We start from the raw sequence: 25415 nt of genomic DNA on the forward strand, positions 1-25415 counted from the left end.
AATGGCCTTAATTGGCCATTGACAGGTTGGCGGGCAGGGAGCTGATTTCGCTGCGCCCCCGCCTTCCTGAAAATTTAAATAGGGGCGCGGTGATGTCGGGATTTCCCCCGATGTCACCGCACATCATTTTACGTGTCAGCAAGCGGGTCCCACCCCTGCTCACCGAAACGTAAAATCCTGCCCTAAGGGTGTAACAATGACTGTCAGTGCAAAGGAGGGCCTTTGTGAAAGTTACAGAAGGGAATGAGTAGGTCGCCAGTAGTTCTGTTTTACTAGCTGATCTCTGACCTCTTGGCTGCAATGCGTTGTGTTTACCATAATTCTTCTGCTTCTTCCCCAGCCCCACCTCCCCTCCACCTTCATTCAATTCTTCCTGTTATTCTGCTACCTTTTAAAACAAAACCCACTGAACAGCTATGCTGTGCAGTATGCAGTACGCTACAATAATATGACAATGATATGTGGGGCATATTGTAGAGAGCCCTCAAATCCGCCCAGTATCTGAACTTTTGCTTCAGTGGCATAATAATATTCTTAGCAGTCCAATGGCTATCATTATACTTGAGCTGTTCAGGCAGGATTGGGTGGTAGAGAAATGTCACCAGCCATTTGAGCAGGGGGGAGCCCTTGGCCACGAACAACAATCCTATTACTTGCCTAGAACTGTGGAATTGTGGATGATAGATGAATGTCCTAGAATGCAACATTTTATGACTCTATGGGCAGGATTTTTCAGATGGTGATGTTTCCCACCACACCACCTTAAGAGTTGGCAGGGAACACATCCCCGCTGATCACAGCAAAGGCCATTTAATGCTCCAAGGAGCTTTATGTTATATGTTGCATGATTGTTTAGTAGGTCTCACAAAGAGGTTCTGAGTCTTATATTGTTGAACATTAAGCTTTTATATATAACACATAACTATGTACAAATTACAGGGTATAGCCAAAGCTATAAGCTAACTCCATGCTTGCTTCTACACAGGTCTTTGTCCTGTCCACAGCTGACTCTAGTCTCAGGTCATCTGTCTCTTTACATCACACCATGGGTGGTACTGTTTCCCAGTTTCATATTAACCCTTGCTGTGCCAGATACCCTTATACTTTGCCTTGCCCCAAGTCTTTAACCAATATATTTATATTACAATCATGCTACCCCTTCTCCCCCACCTCAAGTCTCTGACTTTATAAATTCAGGTTGTCTGGAGGCTTGACAATTCTTCCAGATCCCGTTTTGGTCACATTTGGAGGAGTGGTAGGCTCTACTGATTTGGGCAACCTTTGTTGATTCAGAGTTTGAATTGTAGTATGTGCTTCTGGACTTGGTTGTCTTCTTCTGATACACTTTTTCCACTCCTTGGAGTAGAACTTCTCTCTGTCAACTCCCCATCTGCTCTGCTCAGGGACCATCGGTTTGCCCCGTTCTTTTTGGAGCTTCATTCTGTTCACTCGTGGTATGAACCCAGTTTTTCTTTTTCAGTGTGGTTTACATGATCTTTGAGGGAGTTGAAGGTGTCTCTCCCTGTTGTTTGGATGTTCCTCATCGGTAAGCTCACCTAGCAGTTTGGCTTTTATGTGACACGTGTTCTTCCATGTGTCTTCATGCCTCACTGAAATGTGCCCTGGTGAGTTGATGATCGCTAGTTCCTTGCTCCAGCATCATCTTGCAGCTTTGCAAAATAAAAGCAAAAAACTGCGGATGCTGGAAATCCAAAACAAAAATAAAAATAAAAATACCTGGAAAAACTCAGCAGGCCTGACAGCATCTGCGGAGAGGAACACAGTTAATGTTTCGAGTCCGTAAGTCTCTTCAACAGAACTAAGGAAAAATAGAAGAGAGGTGAAATATAAGCTTGTTTAAGGTGGGGTGGGACAAGTAGAGCTGGATAGAGGGCCAGTGATAGGTGGAGATAGCCAAAAGATGTCATAGACAAAAGGACAAAGAGGTGTTGATATTATCTAAGGAATGTGCTAATTAAGGGTAGAAAGCAGGACAAGCAAGGTACAGATAGCCATAGTGGGGGTGGGGTGAAGGAATCGAAATAGGCTAAAGGGTAAAGATAAAACAATGGACGGAAATACATTTAAAAATAATGGAAATAGGTGGGAAAAGAAAAATCTATATAAATTATTGGAAAAAAAGGGGGGGATCGGAAAGGGGGTGGGGATGGAGGAGAGAGTTCATGATCTAAAATTGTTGAACTCAATATTCAGTCCAGAAGGCTGTAAAGTGTCCACCTATCACTGGCCCTCTACCCAGCTCTACTTGTCCCACCCACCCCTTAAACCAGCTTATATTTCACCTCTCTTCTATTTTTACTTAGTTCTGTTGAAGAGTCTTACGGACTCAAAACATTAACTGTGTTCCTCTCTGCAGATGCTGCCAGACCTGCTGAGTTTTTCCAGGTATTTTAATTTTATTTCTATTTTTGTTTTGCAGCTTTGCATGTTGCCTGAATGTTACAGTGTCTATGCCATGGTGTTTACATTTAGTGTGGCAGCAACCGTTGGAGCCTAGGGTTGGGGCTCATTTTTCTGTTGCTGGTCAATTTTCTGTGTGTCTTCCACTTAAGATACAGTGATAATTATCTGAAGGTTTGGCGGGTCTGACCAAAGAGGAGCTTCTGCCACCTACAAAGAAATTGAACAAACCGGCTCTGCGAAGAGTAAAGACAATTCAGAGCTGAAGTCCTAGTCAAAAGTCTCTTTACTGGTGGGCCTTCGGGAACTTGCAGTTCCGTGTAGTTGACAACCGAAGTTGTCTTGGCATCTTCTGCCATTTTAAGAAAGTTAGGGGCAACACAGGCTTCACTGATCAAGGGAGAAAAAAATTGGTTTCTTATGATGTACATGACTTTTGATATCTGCTTGTCATCATACCTTAGTGGTTCTACGATCATGCTTATGACTGAAAGTTGGATCCCTGCAGGCCTGTAGCGTGGTCTGTCTGTCCATCATACCCAGAGGTCTCTCAGCCACGGTTCCTTATCTGAGAGGCCTATGACACTGGCTCCCGTGTCCAATTTGTAGTTGGTGAGGTAACCATTTACTGAGATGTCCGCATTTCAAAAAGAGAATCCAGGATCCTTGACCTTACCTAAGAAGCACGGGTGGGTCTCTTCCTGGCATGGTACCTCAATCTCATGGATTGTCTTGGGATTCTCCTCTGCCCTTGGGTGCCTTAGCTTTGCATTGCTTTCTGAAGTGTCCCAGGCAGTTGCAGTTGAAACACTGCACTGAGATTACTGGACATTGCTCTCACCTGTGAGGTTGTTTGGCTCCACAGTGATGATGGTCACTCAGTCTCTTGTGGTCAGTTTGGGTATTGCCTCCTTAGCCTGGAGTCTCTCTGCCCCTTTGTTGTTTTACTACCTGGAAAGTTGGGGTTGCTCTGTACCATGGCTTGCTTTCGCCATGTAAAATGGATCAGTGCTGTTGGTGGATTTCAGACCATCTGACTACTTGGATGGCCTTTTCCAGGGTTAGATCTTCCTTGGCCTGTAGTAAGGGTATTGTCAGCCACTCTGACTACAATTCTGTTCCTTAGAGTTCTAACTTCAGGTCACTGTAGTCGTAGCCTTCACGCAATCTGTATAATTAATTTATAAAAGAGTCAACTGGTTCTCCAGGCTGTTGGACATGTATGTTGAATTACACTCTCTCTAAAATTGTGTTGCTTCTTAGATTAAAATATGTAACGAATGATTTTAGAACTGATTTATTCAAATTTATCTGAGGATTTGTTTATTCCTTGCCTCACAATAATTTCAGCTATCAGACCTACTGAATAAAGTAGTGTATTCACTTGTATTTCTATCTAATCTTGAAGCTATCACTGATCTTAGGAATCCTTTCTGCCAAAATCCCAAATTTTGGCCAGAATTTTCCGGCCCCATTGGCCTCAGGCGTCATGGCAGGTGGGAGGTAGAATATGGTGAGAAGACCAATAATCAGTTTCATGCTGGCATGAAAGCACAGCAGGATCATCCAATGGTGTCCTCTTGGCTGGAGGTGAGGACCTGGATGGTGCTGAGGCTGGCTGAGGGTGTCTGTCACTTGGCAGAGCTCCCTGTGAACCAAAGTAGAGATAATTAGTGCTTAGCAGCAGAGTCAAAAGCAGGAGAAAGAGCACTCACAGTGGAATGTTTGTCTGGTGAGCAGAGCCATGAATGTGGTGAGGAAGCAAGCTCAAGAGGATATGAGCGCAGATGGAAATGTGAGGGTGTCTGTGAGAGTTAATGGTGTTGTCCTTTGAAGTATGAGAACCCTGTGTACGTGTGATGGGTTTGAGTGTGTGAATTGAGAGTGATGAGGTGGTTGATTTACCCTGGTGGAACGGATGAAAGTATTCATCCTTTTTCTGTACTGGATGGCTGACCTCCTCTCTGCTCCAGTAGCGCTGACCACTGCCGTCACCGCATCCCAGGCCCCATTGGTGTCTCTGGTGGACCTACTGCAGCCAGGGCAGAGGTAGAGGATATCGCAACAGCATTCCACTGAGTCCAGCAGGCGCCCCGGAGAGGCGTCGCTAAATTTGGAGGCTGCTGTCTTCTTTGCTTTTGGGACCATCCTGGTCTGAAGACTTGAAGTAAGCATGTGCTATGGTGGGCTTTAAATATGGCACCAAGGGCGAGGAAGCGCTGAGTTCACGATGTGGTGGCAAATCCAAGCCCATCCACCAATGATTTGGCGTGTTGCCAATGAATGCATAATTAATGAGGCAAGATGCGCTGTAAATGGGAGGATACGAAGCGAAAAACCACCATTGCAGCAAGCAGGTAAAACGTCCTTTTTCCCACCCGCTACCCCACTTTGTGCAAATCTGGGACGATTCCACACTTTGTGTTTGCCCTGGCCCTTGGATCAATCCAAGTTGGTCTGGTAAGTTGATTTGTTGTCCATTGTTGCTTTAAAGTTCAGGGAAGTACAACTTTAAATGCTATGCAGATTCTAAAGGTGGTGCCGCAGTAACCATTTTTTCAAAGAGTCTTCCTGCACTTGTTGCATTTTGGTGGGCTTCCACGGCGATGGTGGTCCCAATCTCTTTGGGGTTTAGTTTCTTTTGCAGCAATTTGTTAAATTAACGACTTGGGGCCTTACAGTATCGGAGGATTTTCAGGCATTTTACAATCGATTCCCAGCTTTGGCTGAGGTTTTTAAACCAAGACCCTAGACCTACCAGGCTTCCCCCAGGTCCCTGAACTCATCCTTCCGGCCTCAAAATTGAGTCCCGGTGGGAAGCGGCTCTTAAGTGGCCAATGATTAACCATTTAAGGGCCTCAACTGGGGTGAGGGTGGGCAGGAGGGTGGAGGGAAGGCCATTTGGGCAATTTTATGGGCCCTACCTCTTACAAACTGGCCGGCAGGGGACTGTAAAATTCTGCCCTATGTGTGGCAGCAGTCGGAACTGAAAGAACAAAAGAAAAATAACTTTAAAAAAGAATAGTGATCAGAAACTTAACAGTAGCAAATTAATGGTGAGTTATATTTAATGAATGCTGACTTTGGTTATGTTGTGTTATTTCACCATCCTGTCATTCCTAAACCTGTCATTTTCTAAACCTGCTAGTGTGTATATGATATTGAAAAGGAATAACATATCTAGACAGCCATGCTCTACTCAAATTTCATCACTTGTCAACTGATTTCTAAGCACATTAATGAAATAATGAACTACCCAAAGTATCCAGTCCTTCTGGTTGAAGGTGATTTATGTGGAGTCAAGTGATACCCAAGGGAAGGAAACAGAGAAAAATGCATTAATTAAAGATGCAGTTCTGTGCAGTTGTTATTCTTTGTTTGTACAATGAATTCACTGACCTCTAGATATAAAACATTGGGAATGAACTGACATTTCGGTAGCGATGTAACCTTCTTTCAGTTCAACTACAATGATAAAGGCTTAATTAATTTCCAAGATTGAATGGTCTTTATAACTTGCAGGTCTTTAAGAATGAAGAGACTATAATTTTTATTCTTTATACTACAGGTTAATTTAAAATCAATAATTCATTTTTATTGCACACATAATGATTGATTAGCAGCGGGTTAGTTAGATGTCATATAGAACATCAATATATTTCTGCTAGCTTTGTTTTATCTAATTGGTCCTTGTAGTCCACGTTGATATATGAGCAATAGGCCAGGCAGTGTGCAATTTTTGACAAATAATTGATGTAGAATGAAACCAGAAGACAGCAGCATTCAAAATTCCATTGGTAAGGCTTTACTATTATGGAGTTGTCTTAATGAAATCCACTTCTTGATTCGGAATAATATTTCATGTGTATGTTTCACATTTTTAACTCGGTGCTGAGGAAGGACATTTGTAAAAAATAGGAGTAATTTACATAGCCATTGCTTTAAGTCATTATATCTATTAGACTTGACAATGAAGACACGTTTTGACCCCATTACTAAGGATCATGACATAGTTACCATTTTTGAATCCACCAAACTCAAACTGCAATAAATAATGCAAGAGCTGAGAAACCATTCAGCAGGTCAGCCATCTTACGAACAAATTGGTGATGTAAATGCTACAAATATCTGAGAAGTTAAACACACCGTCTTGTTAAAAATACATCTCTCCCTGCTGAATTAAAAAAAAAACTTGCATTAATACATCATCTTTAATGTAAGAAGATGTCCCAAAGTGCTTCACAGGAGCATTATCAAACAAAAATTTGACACTGAGGCACAAAAGGAGATATTACAGCGGGTGACCAAAAGCTTGGGCAGATAAATAGATTTCAAACAGTAACTTAAAGGATAGGTAGAGAGGCAGAGAAGTTTAGGGAGGGTATTGCAGAGCTTTGGGCTTTCGCAGCTGAAGGCATGACTGCCACTGGTGGAGCAATTAAAATCAGGAATCGGCATGAGGCCAGAACTGGAGTGATGCAGATATCTTGGAGGTCTGGCACCACATAACATTGCTGTCAATCATAGAAACAAGAATTTAACCATGATTTACACATGAAATATTGGTCTCGGAGTCAGATGGTGCCACATCCATTAGCAGGCACAGTTAGGCACCAAAGGGTGAAATGTAGCAGGTAGCATGCACCCTCATTCCACCCCGGAAGTGTGCAGCTTGCTATATTGGTAAAGGCTCCTGCATAGTTGTTCATAAATTTTGTTCAAAACATATGCAAACATGGGGTCTAATGCCAGCTTTGGGCTTCTTTAAAGAATTTGCTTGTGACTGACTACAGCATGCCTGAATGTTGCTTTCAATATCCTCAGGCATGTTGTAGCCAAACAGGAGCCCTTGGACCTTATCATCAGAAGGTTATGTTATATATATTTTTTACATACCTTCTTGTGGAGCCGGGAAGAGCAGTGAATATGAGCTATAATTTTGTACAAATGGTTACAATGGAGCTTGCATCAGCATTCAGTTGTTTATCTGCATACTTATCTTTCCAGTCTAATGGTTTGCTTTTTTAATCCTCTGCTTTCTGTCCTGTTGTTGATCTTTTCCAACAAATTAATTAGCTGTTCACATGCACTTTACTCAATTTTGAGAATTAGTTTCCTCTTGTTAAAGCTCAAGTAGTTTCTTTGGAAGGGAAAACTTATTGAATCTTAACATAAGTTAAGTTTTCTCATAACCGGTATTGCTCACCAAGCAGGGAGTCATTTTTCAAAAGTTTTTAATGGTCCAGCCATGTGTTTCCTGTTAGCTGCCTCACATTGTAAAACCAACATTTTTTTAGCCAGTTTGTAAGAAAAAGTTCCTTACATGTACCCACAAAATGATTCAAGTTTTCTATGAATTTTCAGCTCCACCAAACATTGTTTATGTTCGGTTTGGTTCATTACTTTGTATTGTATGGTGAGTGCAAGCATTGGCACAATTGTAACCTAGCCCATCTGGCACGAACAGAATGGGTTCAGGTTGGACGCCCATTTTATACATCGCCGCCGTTGAAATGGTGCATCTAATTTGGCACATAAGTTGGGCACTCAATCCAACTCTGCCCCACATTCCTGACAGGTGGGTTAGGTTAAAATCAAGCGATTAATGTAGAAAATTATTTTGTACCTCTGGTATATCGTACATCATAAGAATACCTATTTTTATTCTTTCATGAGATGTGAGCATTGCTGACAAGGCCAGTGTTTGTCGCCCATCTCTAATTACCCTTGAACTGAGTGACTTGATAGGCCATTTCAGAGGGCAGTTAAGAGTCAACCACATTACTATGGATCTGGACTCACATGTAGGTCAGAGTGGGTAAGGATGACAGATTTCCTTCCCTAAAGGACATTAGTGAACCAGATGGTTTTTATGACAATCGACGATAGTTTCACGGTCACCATTACTGAGACAAGCTTCCAATTCCAGATAGAATTTAAATTTCACCACCTGCTGTGGTGGAATTTGAACCCATATCCCCGAAACATTAGCATGGGCCTCTCAATGACTAGTCCAGTGACATTACCACTGTGCCAGCACCTCCCCCTTACTAAGTCAAATTGTTCAGTTTAATGAAACTATTAACTTTCACAATAAAAATGTTTATGTCATGGTGGCATACAGTAGTTCCAACATGTGACACCATAGATTTAAGGCACATCCCTTCCCACAAAACAGCTTGGCATCCTTGCTAGCTGATGTTGTAAACCACACCCTCTCTTCATGTACTGTCCCAGTCCCTTTCAAATCTGCCATTATTACCCCACTCCTTAAAAGGACATCCCTGGTCTTTCTGTCCTTGAAAACTACCACTCAATCTCCATCCTTGCCTTTCTCTCAAGCCATTAAACATGTTTTTGTCTCCCAAATCTCTGCCCATCTTTCCTATAACTCGATGTTTGAACCTTGCCAATCAGGGTGAAGCTCTCTGCAGTGCTGAAATGATCCTAATTAAATTTACAAATTATATCTTTATGTGAATTTGGCAATGGTGCACATTGATTATATTCAGCTCTACATCACCACTATCAAATATTGTGAAGACTGAAGAAGTTGTCTTTAGCCCCACCATGAACTCTGTTCCCTAGTCACTAATTCCATCCCTCTGGCCACTTCCTCAAGGCTAACCAGACAGTTTGCAACCTTGATGTCCTGCTTGACACTGAGCTGAGCTTCCAGCCATATCCTCTTCAACATCAAAACCGCTTTCTTACACCTCCATAATATTGGGTGGAATTTTACAGCCCCGTCTGCGGGGTGGGGGGGGAGGGGAACAAGGCCAGGGCCGTAAAGCGTAAAGTTCAGTGAGCCGTACAAAAGCCCATTGACTTCGACAGGACTGTAAATTTCTGAAATTCCGCCCATTGTTGGTCTCCCACCTCACCTCAGTTTATCTGCTGCTGAAACCCTCATGCACACTTTTGTCACCCTCAGACTCAACAATTCCAATGCTCTCCTGGCCAGCCTCCCATCTTCTACCCTCCATAATCTTGAGCTCATTCAAAGCTCTGTCGCCTGTATCCTAGAAAGCATCAAATCCCATTATCATCACCCTTGCGCTTGCTAACCAGTTTGTTTGTGGCTCAATTTTAAAATTCTCATCCTAAGGTTCAATTCCCTTCATGACCTCACCCCCCCTCCCACCCCCCACCCCCCCAGCCCCACCTCCTCTAACCTCAAAAATCCTCGGAGAAGTTAGTGTTACCCCAGTTCTAGCACTGAGAAAAGGCCAGGTGAGAACAAGTAGAGAAGGAAAAATTGGCTCTTTTTTCTTATTCATTCAGGGGATGTGGGTGTTGCTGGTAAAGCAAGCATTTATTGCCTACCCCTAGTTTCCATTGAGAAGGTGATGGTGATGGTGAGCCACCTTCTTAAACTGTCTTGAGAAGGAAGTTCCAAGATTTTTACCCAGCAATGATGATGAATTGGCAATATATTTTCAAATCAGGATGGTGTGCTACTTGGGGAGATCTTGGAGATGGTGGTGCATTAAGGTTATGTGCCTGCTGTCTTTGTTGTTCCAGCTGGTAGAGATCATAGGTTTGAGAGGTGGTGTTCAAGAAGCCTCGGGGAGTTGCTGCAGTGCATCTTGTAGACACTGCAGCCAAGGAAACACACAGAAAACAGCAAGTATGTGGCAGGTTGGGCTGGAGACCCCTGATCGGGGTAGGAGCAAGAAGGCAGCAAGGGAGACCAAAGGTTCCTTCTGGAGGCCAGAAGAGCATTCTTGCTGTTCTTAGACTTACAAAGAAAATTATAAGTTTTTTGAAAAAAGACCTTTTTTTGGCCTCTACTAGCTGGTCTTGGCATTGTTGGGTTAGCTTAGTAAGGAACTCACTGCTTCCAACTCAGGCCATGTAGTAATATTTGCTCATGGATCCCAATGACATCATCAGAACCTAACATGCATATGTAAACAAGGATCCCACCTGTTTAGGGTGAGTTGTCCTTGCAGCCTGCTCAGTTGGGTGGGTTAAAATTGCAATCCAGCGGTTTCCAGCAGCTTTAGGGCAGCATAGTAATTTGTCCAATTTTCAACCTGCCCTGTTCGTTTAAGGCTGCTGCTCAATATTCCCCACAACAACGTGCATTTATATAGTGCCTCTAGCATAGTAAAATGCCCCAAGGCTTTTCACAGAAATTTTAAACAAAATTTGACACCTAATCACAAAAGGAGACAATAGATAACCAAAATCTTGATCAAAGAGGAAGGTTTTAACAAGGATCTTAAAGGAGGAGAGGAAGGTAGAAAGGCAAAGACTGTTAGGATATTCCTCATGACAATTGGATCAATACATTTGAAGACAAATAAGAGTTTAATTGCCTTTTCGTGTGGGTTATTTTCAGATTACCTGTGCTTATAAATTCCAGCTTCAGGTCAAACAAAAACAACCTTCTTTCTCCCTTGTTTAATATTTATGACATATTGAAGTGTGAATTCTGAAGTATGGCAGATACTTTGAAGACCATTATATAAATAGATAAATCAGTTAATTAGTTCTCAGTTGAAAGTTTAATGACAGATAGTTTTCATTTATTTCAGTTATAAAACATTTATTTAAACCATAAAAGCCATTACTTTCTAAATACCTTAGATTTGCACTATAAAGCTGCCTTTGGCAGCTATACAGAAACCATATTATAGAGAGATACATACCAAGAGCTGCTGGCCCTGATATTTTTTGGAGGCAGGGTAGTGTAGCTGCAGGGGGCAATTTCTGGAAATCTTGGAAACATGGACGTCCACATTATCATTTTTTAAGTTCAGTTTGCCGCCTGGCAGCCGGCCAGATTGATGGGTTGGCAGGGAAGCTTGCAGCAGATGGCCTCAGCCAAGATCACTAGGGATGGTCCTGAACAATTGGAAAAGATTGGGGCTCAGAGTACAGCAATCAGGAGGCATTTAGGCAAAGATCGGGGCATGGTGGTGGTTGTTGGTCAATTGTAGTAGAGAGGAGAGAACACAATTGGCAGAAGATCACAATTGGCCTGCGGGTCAGGGGAACACTCTAGATACTCCTGGCTCACAAGCAGTGCTGGAAAAATATTTACTGGCTTGATCCAGCTTCACACCCCCACCCACCCTCCCCCATCTCCCTTTAGCTGCCTGTCTTCCCAAACCCAAGCATTAAGACTGAATCAGGCTCCCAGCTATACTATAGGAGCCTGATTTAAATAATATAATAAAGTGCCCTGGCTCTAGGGAGCAGGAGATCAGCATGCCTTGTAACAGTAAAAATGGGGGCAGGTGTACTCGGCAGGTTGGTGGGGGGGGGGTCACGATTTTTCATTCTTAAATCTCTACCCTCTCCAGCCTGTCATGGGGAAGGGTGGTTAATAGCAACCCCTCAGTGTATTTTTTTTTAAAGACCTTGGCCTGAATTTTTCGGATGGCGGGGTTTCACCTCCCGTGATTCGAGTGTTCCCCGCCAACTCTGAGTGACCCGCAGCCATTTCACACTCAAATGAGCGTTAAGTGGCTGCAGGTGGGACTTCCAACCCTCACTGAGGAAGAAGTCCCACCTCAGAGAGCTGCTAGCCAATCTGATTGGCTGGCAGCTCTCCAGTCCCAGCAGCGACACTGCTGCAGTGGACAGGTAGGAAGATCAGGATGACATCGGAGCCTAAGTCCAGGGAGTGGAGGCCCAGGTAAGTTCAAGGTCCCACGGCAGGGAAGGTAGGGAAGGCCTGGTGGGGGTGGGTGCGAAGGGGGTGAATGGGGTTTCTGGGGAGAGGCTGGGGCAGAGAGGGAGGTCTAGAGGCCACCAGACCTTAAGGCGGGGGCGCCCAACTTCAGAAGGGGACTTCTGATGAAGGCGCACCCCACCACCCCACCTCCCACCCCCCACCCCCCACCCCCCAACCCTACCACCCAAGATGTAACTATGGTGATTTTCGACCTTCCCCCACGCCAAGTAAATCCTTCCGCCAAGGATGGGCTTCCTGTCCAAGGTCTTGCCCACCCCAGTGCAAAATCGCTATGTAGTTGAGGCATGCGGCAATGGGGGAGCATTAAGTTCTGGCCATTGTTTCTGTATTAGGGAGTGAACATAGATGTAAATATATTCATGAGAAGTGAATCTCACTGGAAAGATTTTTTCAATAACACTATAAGAAATTATATATTCAACATCCAATGCTGTTTTGCCACGACAAAAAAACTTCTCTTGTTTTCCTGCTAATGTGCTAATTTAATGATTTGTTGTTTGCTTTTTCTCTTAACAGGTCACGGCTTGCAGATTTCATCACAAACTGTCAGCCAGAACCTCGTTCTACAAGTGGCTGCTTGAGGCAGAACTATGCAGCCTGTTTACTTGCTTACTCAGGACTCATAGGTGAGCTTTAGAAGAGAGGGCAAACTTGTGTTCAATATTCAATGTTCAATATCAGATTGGATAAGCGGATGAAGGTAAAGTGTTTGAAGAGGAACGTGAGCATTATGTAGAATTATATGGAGCTTACGGCATAGAAACAGGCCTTTAGGCTCAACTGGTCCCCACTGTTGTTTATGCTCCACATGACCCTCCTTGCACCCCTCTTCATTTAATTGTACAAGCATATCCATGTATTCCTTTCTTTTGCATGTCTATCTAGCTTCCCCTCAAATGTATCTATGCTATTTACCTCAACTACTCCTTCCCCCATATTCTAATCACATTTTGAGTAAAAAAGTTTTCTTCTTAATGCCCTATTGAATTTATTAACGACAACCTTATATTTATAGTGCCTAGATTTGGTCTCCCAGACAAGTCGTAACGTTGGTCAGAATTTTACAAGCCCATTGCCGACATACTGGGAGGCTGGAAGACTTGCAAAATGGCACGGGAATCTTTCAGGGGAGGGGGCGACGGGTGCCCAAGACCTTCCCAACACTATGCCATTTTGCCAGTAGCTGGGATGGTGGCAGATGAGCCGCCCCCCAGGTACCCAATTAAGTGGCCAGTTAAGGGCCTCTTCCCAATTCTGCTGGCATTTTGCCAGTGGCAGGAGAGTCTGCCATTATGTAGGGAGACTGACAGGTAAGCCCTGGTGGTCTCCCATTGAGCTCCAGTGGGGAACCCTGCTTTTTTGTGCACTCCATTGTCCATGGAGGGGGCCCCTCAGTGGCAATGGCTGCCACCAAGCCAATAGCGCCACCTGCCATCAGCAATCCTTCTCCTGCCTTGCCGGGGCCTACCTGGCTAGCCCTGGCACTCCCAGACCTCACTTACCAAACTTTGAGAATGCCCGGCCATCAATGCATCCTCTTCCTCCAGTTGCAACCTCAGCAATGGCTACTGATTTTTTATTCTTTCATGGGATGTGGGTGTCACTGGATAGGCCAGCATTTATTGCCCATCTCAAATTGCCCTTGAGAAGGTGGTGGTGAGCCGCCTCCTTGAACCGCTGCAGCCCAAGTGGTGTAGGTATACCCACAGTGCTGTTAGGAAGGGATTCCAGGATTTTGTCCCAGCAACAGCAAAGGAATGGTGTTTTAGTTCCAAGTCAGGGCAATGTGTGGCTTGGAAAGGAACTTGCAGATGGCAGTGCTCCCATGTATCCTCTGCTCTGCCCTTGTCCTTCTAGGTGGTAGAGGTCGTGGGTTTGGAAGATGCTTTTGAAGGAGCCTTGGTGTGTTGCTACAGTGCACCTTGTAGATGGTACACACTGCTGTCACTGTGCGTCGGTGGTGGTGGGAGTGGATGTTGAAGGTGACGAATGGGGTTCTAATCAAGTAGGCTGCTTTCTCCTGGATGATGCCAAGCTTCTTGAGCATTGTTGGAGCTGCACTTATCTAGGCAAGCGGAGGGCATTCCATCACATTCCTGACTTGTGCCTTGTAGATGGCGGACAGAGTTTGGGGAGTCAGGAGTGGGGAGTTACTCACCACAGAATTCCCAGCCTCTGACCTATTCTTGTAGCCAAGCAGCTTGACACCATCCAGGACATAACAGCCTGCTTGATTGGCATCCCATCAACAAACATTCACTCCCTCCACCACCAATACACAGTGGCAGCAGTGTGTACCATCTACAAGATGTACTGAAGGAACTCACCAAGGCTTCTTAGACAGCATCTTCCAAACCCACGACCGCTACCATCTAGAAGGACAAGGGCAGCAGACACATGGGAACACCACCACCTGCAAGCTCCCCTCTGCGCCACTCACTAACCTGACTTGGGAATATATCACCGTTCCTTCACTGTCGCTGGGTCAAAATCCTGGAACTTCCTCCTAACAGCACTGTGGGTATACCTACACCGCATGTACTGCAACAGTTCAAGAAGGCAACTCACCACCACCTTCTCAAGTGCAATTATGGATGAGCAATAAACGTTGGCCTAGCCAGCAATGCCCATATGCCATGAACGAATAAAAAGAAAAAATATATATTTATCTGGCAGGTCCAGTTCAGTTTCTGATCAATGGGTATCTCCATGATTTTGATAGTGGGGGATACAGCAGTTGTAATGCTGTTGAATGTCAAGGGGAGGTGGTTAGATTCTCTCTTGTTGGAGATGGTCATTGTCTGGCACTTGTGTGGCACAAATGTTACTTGCCAATATCAGCTCAAGCCTGAATGTTATCCAGGTCTTGCTGCATATGGGCACGGACTGCTTCACTATCTGAGCCACTGACTTGTGGTGGCATTGCTGAGGCTACTGAGCTGGCAGTCCTTCTGTTGAGTTGGCAGCTCTTGGTGTGGGCTGCCATCTTTAACAGGATAGTAGTCACAGAGACAGCCACTGACAAAATATGGCCCCCAATCCTGCTGCTTGCTGATGTGGGGTTGCCCCACTTCTGGTCCAGAACTCCACTACCTTTGCAATTACCTCATTACTGGGTGAGGGGCTGGTAAATGCGTTTAGAACTATTTGCTCACAGGCAAAGGAGACACCAACATGGGCTGGTTGAGCCGAATGGCCTGCTTCCGTCTTGTAACTTGTATAATTCAAATCTATGTTAGACTTTGCTTATACTTTCAACATAAAACCATTCTTGAATAACAATGCTTGAAAGATGGCTTATCCAATTTTCCACAAAGCTGCCTTTTATCTTGCTTGGCTCTATTGATGCTTGACTCTGAAAAGCGACAACTAGTAATGGGTGAGCAATTTCTTGTTTTTTCTGATCATTATGTTTCCTTTCGAGTAACTATGATGTGACAGCTAAAGTGTTTTATCTGAGAATATATAACAGTTTGTGTTTGGTTAAATGAATGATCATTAAATTTGATCTTGGCTTCTCTTGACAGGAACTGTCATCACCCCAAACTATATTGATTCCACTGGCATCAGTGTGGCACCATGGTGCACTTGTATTGGAAGTGGAAACCAAAAGGAGGAGTGCGATGAGTTCCACAATTTCTTCAAGGACAACCGATGTTTCAGTAAGTTCAGCAATCCACAACAGTCAGGTTTATAGATTTTGTGGAAGTGCTAATTTTATTTAACTTCATCTTTATGCTGTAGTTTAGTGTATGTGGTGACACATCAATAAACACATTTTACATTATATTGTCTAATGTATTGGTAAGTACCATAACTTTTCAACTCTTCTGGATAGAAATCCTTCTGCTGGACTCTGTCCTTTACAGGTTTGCCCCCTCAAACATGCATTTAAAATTAACAATGAGACCAAGCATCATTCATAAATCTACACACTAATATACAACACATATCTACATGCACAAAAACAGAATCAGAACAGAAACATACATAGATATTACATCTATTATGAGATAGATATAAAAAGTATTCAGACTATATATACTTATCTATTTACTTATATATCAAAATAGCTACAATACATGGTTTCAGTGAAGTTTAATTTCTCTCAAATAAATCAATAAATCTCAATCATTAAGTAAGGTGTCAAAAAACATGATATTGTTGAGTTTTAAGTTTGTTTTTAGATTTTTTTGGTACAAATATGAGTCTTTTTGGTCAATGGATAGATGCATATATAGTGAATGCTGAGTCATACAGTCAGGAAGGTCCCAATTCTGATCCCTGATTTATGCTGATGTTGCCACGGTGGGATGCTATAATTGATTTCCGTATCCCTGTGTTAGACAGATAAAGAATTGTCCATTTTGCTATTATCATTGCCCGGTGACTTGTCGGAAAGCATGAACATGTGACCAGGGGTTGGGAGAAGGCTGTGTTTAGCTGCGATGGCAATGTACAAAGAATGACATTTGGGTGAGGTATTGGAGGCCTGCCAATAACAATCACAACAAAAGCCACCATCTCCATTGGTGAGACAAAGTGGAATGTAGTTCATCTCTAATCCTGTCTAGCACCTCAGCTGAAGGAAGAAACTCAGCAATGGAAAATTGTGGGTGGGGGAGGAGCAAAAATAGAAAATGCAAAGAATGCCATGTATGTCACTTGTCCCATCAATGTTACATCAGTAACATGTAATCTGGTGACATTTACTATTATTAAACTATTTCTATTCTTAAAGTGATCTCTTTATATTTCAATCAGTTTAATTCAAATAAATGCTATTATATTTTGAGCACTTACACTACCTCTTTTCTACAGTCATTTGTAATTGCATAAGTTAATTATCTTATTCTTTGTTTAATTCTACAGAAAATGCCATACAAGCATTTGGTAATGGCACTGATGTGAATGTTTGGCAGTTAATGCCACCTGTACAGACCACAGCATCATCCAAACAGAACAACACACCACAGCATAATTCTGAGTCAGTGAGCTATGGCAATGAAATTCACACAGCAGATGATGACAGTATCTTTCCTTTATGTGCAAATTTACAGGTAAGGGATTACTAGAACTCTAAAGGAACCAAGCAATTTCTACGTGATTATCAAGGCTAAACATGGCAAGGAAATGAGAAAAAATAACTTATTAATTAGCATGAAATAGCATCCTCACATCTATGGCTTAAACCCTCAAAGGTCTAACACAAGACATTAGATAGCTTGTCAACTTGTCTTGTTAGATTTAATTGGCAGCTGTATTAACAATGCAGCTGACATTGTCAAGCTGCAATGATATGTTGCCAACAGATTTTTTTTGCTCTACTGTGTGTAAGGACGAGAAACAAAAATGTCACTTGCTTGCTGTTATAACTGTCAGTGCAGAAGATTAATTCAATAGCTGAAGACTAGCCAGTTGATCGTAATACTATTTATTTCTCTTCCAGTGTGACAGTTATTGTGAGACTTGAAGCCGGGTTAAATAAAACATTGGGCAGAATTTTTCACCGCATGGGCGGGCACGCGTCCGACCCTAACGGGAGTAAAATAGTGCGCGATGACGTCAGGTAGGCGCTCTGACATCATTGCAATATTTTGCTCGGTGGACACGCGTGGGTGCCAGAGCGGTGCCAGCTATTAATTAAGCGGCCACTTAAGGCTCTTAATAGTCCAATTGACTGTGATTTTTCCTTGCCCCTGCAATTTTCTGTTCATCACACGGGCAAAATAGACAGGTGGCCAGCCAACATTTTCACAAATCTCATCCAAGAGCGGGATAAAAAGGGTCAGCAGCATTGCCAGTGTGAATAGTGAGGAGTTTTGGAGATAGTTTGCAGCTGGTTGCTTATTGGTATCTGGCCACCTCATCTCTGTTCGGGGCTTCATTCTTAGCATTTCAAGGCTTCATTTCAGGGCTCATTGCTGTCTGCCAGGCCCCCAGAGGATTCAGACAGTGTGGACCCTTTCAGGTATCAGACAGCCTTCCCTTACCCTGGTAGTGGGGATTGTGGTCTCTGTTGGAGGCACCTCATTTGAGGAGGATAAGAGGGGCAGAAAGGAGAGGAGGCTAAGTGACCCTATGCAGCTTCCAGGGGAGCAACTTGTGGGAGGAGAGGCACAGGCACAAGGCACGCAGGGCCAGCAGGTAGTCCAAGGCAGAAGGGGCTGCAGTTGACACCACTATCCTGCTGCCAGGGTTTACATGCGCTGATGCAGCTACCTCAATCTCTCCGAGGTGCAATGCCGAAGGAGGCTCTGCCTCTCAAGGGAGAGCATGACCTCAATTTGCCAGGTGATTGGGCCTGAGGTCAGCTCCGATTTTGTGGGTGGACATCCCATGCCAATGGCTCTGAAGTTCACAGTGATCCTCAACTTCTATGCACCCGGCTCTTTCCAGGGGTAAGTGGGGGATCTGTGTGGAATCTCCCAATCAGCTGTCCACAGTTGTGTTGAGCTGGTGACATAAATTCTGTTCAGGCAGGATACTGACCTTTATTCTTTACCCTACGGACAAGGCCAGCCAGGCAGAGTGAGCCAAAGGCTTTGCAGCGATTGCTGGGTTCCCCCGTGTCCAGAGTGCCATCGACAGCATACATGTGGCCATCAAGGCGCCAGCAGGTCAGCCAGGTGCCTTCATCAACAGGAAGGGATTTCTCTCCATGAACGTGCAGATAGTGTGTGACCACAGGGTGCAGGTTCTGCAAGTCTGTGCAAGGTACCCTGGTGACTCCCGTGACACCTACATCTTGAGACACTCCCAGGTGCCGAGGCTCTTCAGTGCTCCAGCCCGACTGGATGGGTGGCTGCTGGGTGACAAGGGCTATCCGTTGATGAAGTGGCTCGTGACGCCTCTCACCCACCCAAGAACAGAGGCAGAGAGGCAGTGCAATATCAGTCATGCCTCTACAAGGACGGCGGTAGAGAGGACCATAGGTCTTCTCAAGATGCACTTCCGATGCCTGAACCATTCAGGGGTGCACTACAATACCCCCCAGAGCGTGTGTCACTGATCATGGCTGCGTGTAGCAATCTCCGCAATTTGGCACTGGCAAGGGGGCACCCACTGGAGGAGGAGAATCTTGACACAGCTGCACAGGCCACAGATGATGAGTCCAGTAGTCAGTCCGAAGGTGAGCATGGTGAGGAGAAAGCTGAGGGCATGGAGCCAGATCTCAGTAACCTACAGGGAGTCAGGGACACCAAGGACGCCTTGATCCAATGCTCCTTCAACTAGGTTAGCAAAGATCAGCTTCAAATGCATGCCAGGGCTGCTGCCTCCATCCCGGATGTCTGAAAGGACCCTTTCATTTGAACACAAAGAGCACTCAGCGCCTGTGCAATAACATTCAGAGCCACCTATGTCCAACATTACATACTGGCGTTCCCTGCACCAATGAAATAAAAAGATGAAGCATGCTCAGGCCATGAAGACAAAAACACAATTTATATCATTCTGACAATTCAATAATCTTAACAGAAACGTTTCTGGTATTCAACATCAGACCCATAAACTAAAAGTTAACAAAAATGAATATAAAATCACCCGTGACCTGTCCCTCTTGTGCTGATGGTGCCTTTAATTTATGTTTGCGAGTGCTACGTCTAGGTGTTCCCCCGTCGCTTGCACCAGCATAGCAGGCAGTCTGCTGACTCTGCTGTCCTGTTGGCCTTGATGACCTTAGGGGGTTGTCCCCTGGCCAGTGGAGCCTGTGCTGGCCCCGCCTGGGAGGGAGCGGCCAGTGACACGGCTGGCATCTCCCCAGTTTCTGCAGCCTCATCAGATGCCACGGTCACTGGCAGAGGAGCGGAGGAGCTGCTGCCGTCATCCAGAGCACCCTGACAGGAGCCTGCAGAGACGACATGCAGCTCATGCGCCAACGTGAGGTCGCTGTGGACCTCCCTGCTCACCATTGATGGGCGGGCACCTAGCTGGGGTCCTGGGTGCCTCATTCATCTCCCACACTGACACTGACCACCTGAGATCAGTGCCTGTGTGAGGGCTTGATGGTCCAAGCGCAACCCCAGGAACCCCTCATTCTGTCCCTGGAGCTGCCTCTCCATGAGTGTTGCCACTCTCTCAATGGAGGAGGCAGTGCACTCGGCTGTGACGGTCAATGCAGTGCTCATGCTCCCCATGGACTCCTCCATCACGGAGACCATGGCATGCAGATCCTCATGGATTCCCACCAGATCCCCCCACACATCTCGCTGGACATCCAGCATCTGCTGCCTAATGGACGACTCCAGAGGCTCATTATCAGCCTTCGACTGAGCATCATCCTGGTCCCCAGCAGTCCTCCAACTGCCGTCGCCTTGGGCACTCTCTGCCTCTGCCTGCACCTGCTTGCGAAGTGCCCTCACAAATGTGCGTCGATGAATAGCGGCCGCTCAAATGCCCACCAAAGTGCTGGTTTCTGCGCTGGTGCCTGCTTCAGAGAATAGGTGTGACACAGGTGCAAATGATGCCCAATGGTCCTCTGGCATCAGGGGTGGCCCTTCGGGGTCCGGAGATCGAATGCCTGCTAGCAAACCCAAAAGGGAGAAGAAAGGCATGCCATTGGTTAAAGTCATCACACTGTTACTGTGCATGCCAGGAACCCTGGTGAGACAATGGAGATCAGCATCATGATGCCCTCATCTTCCAATGATCAATGGGGACTCCAGGTTCGAGGCTCACATCAATGAAAAGGCTACACTAGAATGGTTGCACAAGCCGAAATTCTCACCTCTGTGCACCACACTCTTACCTTCGTCTGGCACCCCCGCTGGCTCTCAAGTTCCAGGGCATCTTATTCCAGGGCACCTCGAAAAGATTAGGAGTCTACTGGGACCTCCGCTGGTCTACGAGCTTTCTATATTGTGGGCAGTCTTCCCCTGAAAGAACAGAGGAGCATTGATTAGTCCACTCTGTACATGCGGCACCATTGCAGCCTGGCCAACCCCAGCTGAGGAGCACACTGGCAGGGCACTTCTGAGTTGTGGCCCTTGAGCCGCAAGGCACTCAGTCCAAGCAGGCAGGGCTCAGCCCTTGGCCATCTCCGGCATGATTGATGGTTGGCACTCAGACTGTAGCACCCCTGAGGTTCACAGGGATGGGGGGAATGGCTAGATCTCAACACATCTGCTCATGCCAACATGGTACTCACCCTTCCCGAGTGCGGCAGGTCATTGAAGTGCTTCTGGCACTGCACCCAGGAGCGCCGCACCACATCACTGCTGCTGACCAGCGCTGTCACCCCCCCCTTGGTGAGGTACGGTGGGTGGTCTCCTCCTCCCATCCCTGGGAACAAGGATGTCCCTCCTGGCAGCTACCTGCACCAGGAGGATGGCGAAGCACTCATCAGAGAAGCAGGGGTGCCGAGTGCCCACTCGACCTGCCCTCCTGCCTGCTGTGTCCAGCTACACTCAGGTCCATCGTGCCTGCTCAGGGAACATCCTTCATGGCAGCCTTCCAGGGGCTGCCTGGTCTGCTTTTAAACCGCTAGCGTGAAATCGCGGTCAGGGCCCAATCGCAGGCGGCGGTCCATTTCACAACCGCCCAATGAAGGAAAAATCCTGCCCATTTATCCTGCCAGATACTCAAAGAAGGATTTGGACACATTGCCTATATTTATATTATTCACAGAAGAAAATTGTTCTTTAATAAGAATACATTATTACTACAATAGTCGCAAACAAAAGTCATTCTTTGAACCCCTTAAAGTGAAAAGGTTTGGAAATTAAATTTATAAAATATATTATTTGTTACATATTCACTATAAAACATTTATACTCAGTGATATTCAGTTACATAAAAACTGCAGTATAAATATTAGTAGCCATGTGTGGTCATCCAAAAGAAAAATAATTAATATTGCTATAGAATTCAACTAAAAACAAAACAGAAAAATAGCATTTTGTATTAAATATTCATCAAATTACAGAAGCAACTGTATGTATTGAATCTATAATTACAGCTTTAAAAAAATAATATATTCCAATGAGTTAGAATATTCATGGTGGTGGGATGGGGGGTGGGGTGGGCGGTTGGCAGGGAATTCTTTACCACTGCAGTGCACTTCATTTCATGGCAAATATCAACTATTCTTCGGTTTCTTTCTACTGTTGAGAAAATAGCAGGTAGAAAAGGAAGACGACTGCCTTTACTTTTTCAAAACTAAATCTAGGTTTGAACCATAATGCTCTAACAATTTATACTTTTAAAGAGCCTTTAACACTGCAAGAATGTCCCAAAGTGGGAGATGTCAGACCTCCATCCAGGAATAGGGAGAAGGCTGAAGGCATGGCCAATGAGTTAGATGTGAACAGAGACATATGACTCAGTAAGGTTTCAGAGGGTGAAGTAGGATCATGAAGGAATTTGTAATGAGGAAGGAGGATTTTGAATCCATGTCCTGGGAGATGGGAAGGCAGTGAAGGTTGGCAAGGACACATGTGATGGGTGAATGGAATTAACTGTGGCAAAAAATGCAGGTGGCGGATTCTGGATGAAGTAGAGTTACGTAGAATGGGTCTTGTAGAGTGGTTCTTTGAAAGAACAATCCGATTGAACCCACACCCCTGCTCTTTTCTCCCCATATGCCTGCAAACAAGATGGTTGAGCTTGGAGTTGAAAGTAAGCATTGTTGGTGATGGGCTGATGTAGAATTTCAGGCTCAACTCTGGTCTAAGCAGCATATAGACGTCTTTCAGCCTGAGTGTGCATCCAAGAAAAGGGATGGGAATAAAGGTTGAAGTGCAATGTTTTTGGTGAGATCAGATTTGCTAATGTTGAGCCGCAGGAAGCTTGCAACTTGATATGAGTCAGACAAGCAATCAGACAGCACAACAATAGTCCTGGTGATAAAAAGGTAAAGCTAGTGGTCCAGCAGTAACAATTACATTATTTACAAATCAGTAATAAATGTAACCTTACAGCCTTGGTAAAAGAAAAATAAATAGCAAACATTAAAATAATTATTTAAACAAAAATCTTAAGACTGCTGAGCCGAAGTGGCGTTCCCTTGAAGTCTAAATGGACTGAAAAGCTTGTTGTGCATTGAGTGGAATCCAAAATTGGGTTGTGCACACACCAGTGGCAAGAATGCCAATTTCTTTTCTCAAGAACAGTAATATTCAAACACAAGAGTTATTCTGACACATTATGCACCACCTCCAGCTGATACTCTAGCTTGTTAAAGTTGGCTCAGTGATGCCAACAGAGTATTTTCATTTGTTTCAGTAAGAACACTCACAAAATAACAGAAACATGTTTTCAAGATCTCTACTCAGACTTCTCAGAGGATACACAGTATAATACAAGTGAAATATTTACTTAAAAACCACATAAAAGCCTCTTGTTGAATTCCTATTAAAACTAATGGGAACCTGAATCACATTACTTTATAGCAAGAAATGATAACATGACCAGCAAACTGAAAGTGAAATCAAAGAGTATTTTAGAGAACACAAGATATTACAAACTGACAGGTTATTCTAGTTATTCTAATAGAATAGGACTCACTCAGTTTGCATGATGATTACAGCAAATTTTAAATTAGAAGCAGGAAACTTTTTTATTCATCCATGGGATGTGGGCGTCACTGGCTAGGCCAGCATTTGTTGCCCATCTCTAATTGTCCTTGAGAAGGTGGTAGTGAGCTGCCTTCTTGAAGCGCTGCAGTCCATGTGGTGTAGGCACACCCACAGTGCTGTTCGGAAGGGAGTTCCAGGATTTTGACCCAGCAACAGTGAAGGACAGCGATATATTTCCAAATCAGGATGGTGAGTGGCTTCAAGGGTGTGGTAATCTGAGGTGCAATATACTGTTAAGAGAATGTGAGCAGATTGACCACGTGACTGTATTACCCAATTGCTGTGTAGCGCGGGCTACAATGTTAATCAGTAGTTTAGAGTATGGTCTGGTCTGAGAAGCACACATGTTAGTGCTCTGTGCCTTGTGTTAATAAGCAGCATGTGCTTCATCTTATATTGATCTCTGCGTCTGCAGTATATTGTCTACCAACTCACTCACTGGTAGATAGGTGTGCAACTATGTTTTCTGAGCAAAGTGACCCAACAGAAGGACATAACAACAGGCAACGAGGAAAAACATGACCAGTCGACGACACCAAAGAAAGCCGCGGAAATTCAACAGAAGTAAGTCAGCCGTACCTTGCAAGACGATTGTAAGTACAGCCTTCATCATAGTTGTTGAAGTTACCTCCCTCCAGTATGCCATAGTTTGGCCATATCGAACCGTTTGATCAGACCACCGATGACTGGTCACATTATATTGAGCGTTCTTTTTAGCCAATGAGGAGAAGAGGCGGGCGATCCTTTTATCGACATGTGGCAGTAAAACATATGGCCTAATTCGTAGCCTAACAGCACCCAACGCCCTAGATTCCAGGAGCTTTGATGAGTTGATAAATCTTGTGAAAAGCCACTTTCAGCCGAAACGCTCGGTAACAACACAGCATTTTAAATTCAATTTGAGGTGTCATGCCCCTGGAGAGACAGTCACTTGTGATGTAGCAGCCTTAAAACAACTGACAAAGTGTTGTGAGTTCGGGGCGTCAATTAACGACAGGCTAAAAGACCAATTAGTATGTGGGATTAATGAAGACGCCATTGAAAAAAGGTTGTTGTCAGAAACGAATTTAGACTTCAACAAGGCGCTGGAGTTGGCGCTCGCAATGGAGACGCAGTCAGAGATTCAGAAGCAATCAAGTGAGCACAAAATGGCACCGTCCTTTGTGTCAGGAGGGAAGCGCCGGTTAGAAATAGTGTGAAAGCACAGGGCTCCACGGAAAGGCGGGAAATAGCCAACATTGACAGACCAGCAAAAAGCAATGGGTTAACAGAGAAATCCCACAATAATAACGGCAGAAATGGAACCAGACAGCCTGCAAGCGAATGACAATTTAAAAGAATCAAGTGTTTCTACTAAAAATCATAATGGACACATTATGTGATATTGTAAAGACAGATTGAGACAAAATTTTAAGCAAAAAGATAGAAATTGTGAAATCTACATAATAAAGGAAAAAACAATTAGATATTTACTCACTACGCAACTTAAAAATGGGTAACACAGTGCCAATCTATGTGACAGTGGAAATCAATGGGAAACCCATCTGAATGGAGGTGGATGCAGGGGCATCCACAACAGTTATAGGGGAACATACGTTCAAATATCTGAATGGAGGAGATCACTCATTGAATCTAGAAAATTCAGATGCTAAATTAAAGACTAATACTGGTGAAGACATACGAGTAAGAGGTATATGCAAGGTTCAGTA

General features: G+C 44.5%; 1 protein-coding gene across 1 annotated transcript in view; it reads left to right on the forward strand.

Moving 5' to 3' along the window:
* gfra1b (gdnf family receptor alpha 1b) overlaps window positions 1-25415 on the forward strand; it is a 277689-nt gene that overhangs the window by 238294 nt on the left and 13980 nt on the right. The window contains exons 5-7 of the mRNA XM_078564689.1: window positions 12647-12756; window positions 15658-15792; window positions 17003-17190. Coding sequence (XP_078420815.1) covers window positions 12647-12756; window positions 15658-15792; window positions 17003-17190 — 433 coding nt within the window. The remainder of the gene's footprint in view (window positions 1-12646; window positions 12757-15657; window positions 15793-17002; window positions 17191-25415) is intronic.

This window comes from Cetorhinus maximus, chromosome 20, assembly GCF_964194155.1.
Source record: "Cetorhinus maximus chromosome 20, sCetMax3.hap1.1, whole genome shotgun sequence".
NCBI lineage: Eukaryota > Metazoa > Chordata > Chondrichthyes > Lamniformes > Cetorhinidae > Cetorhinus > Cetorhinus maximus.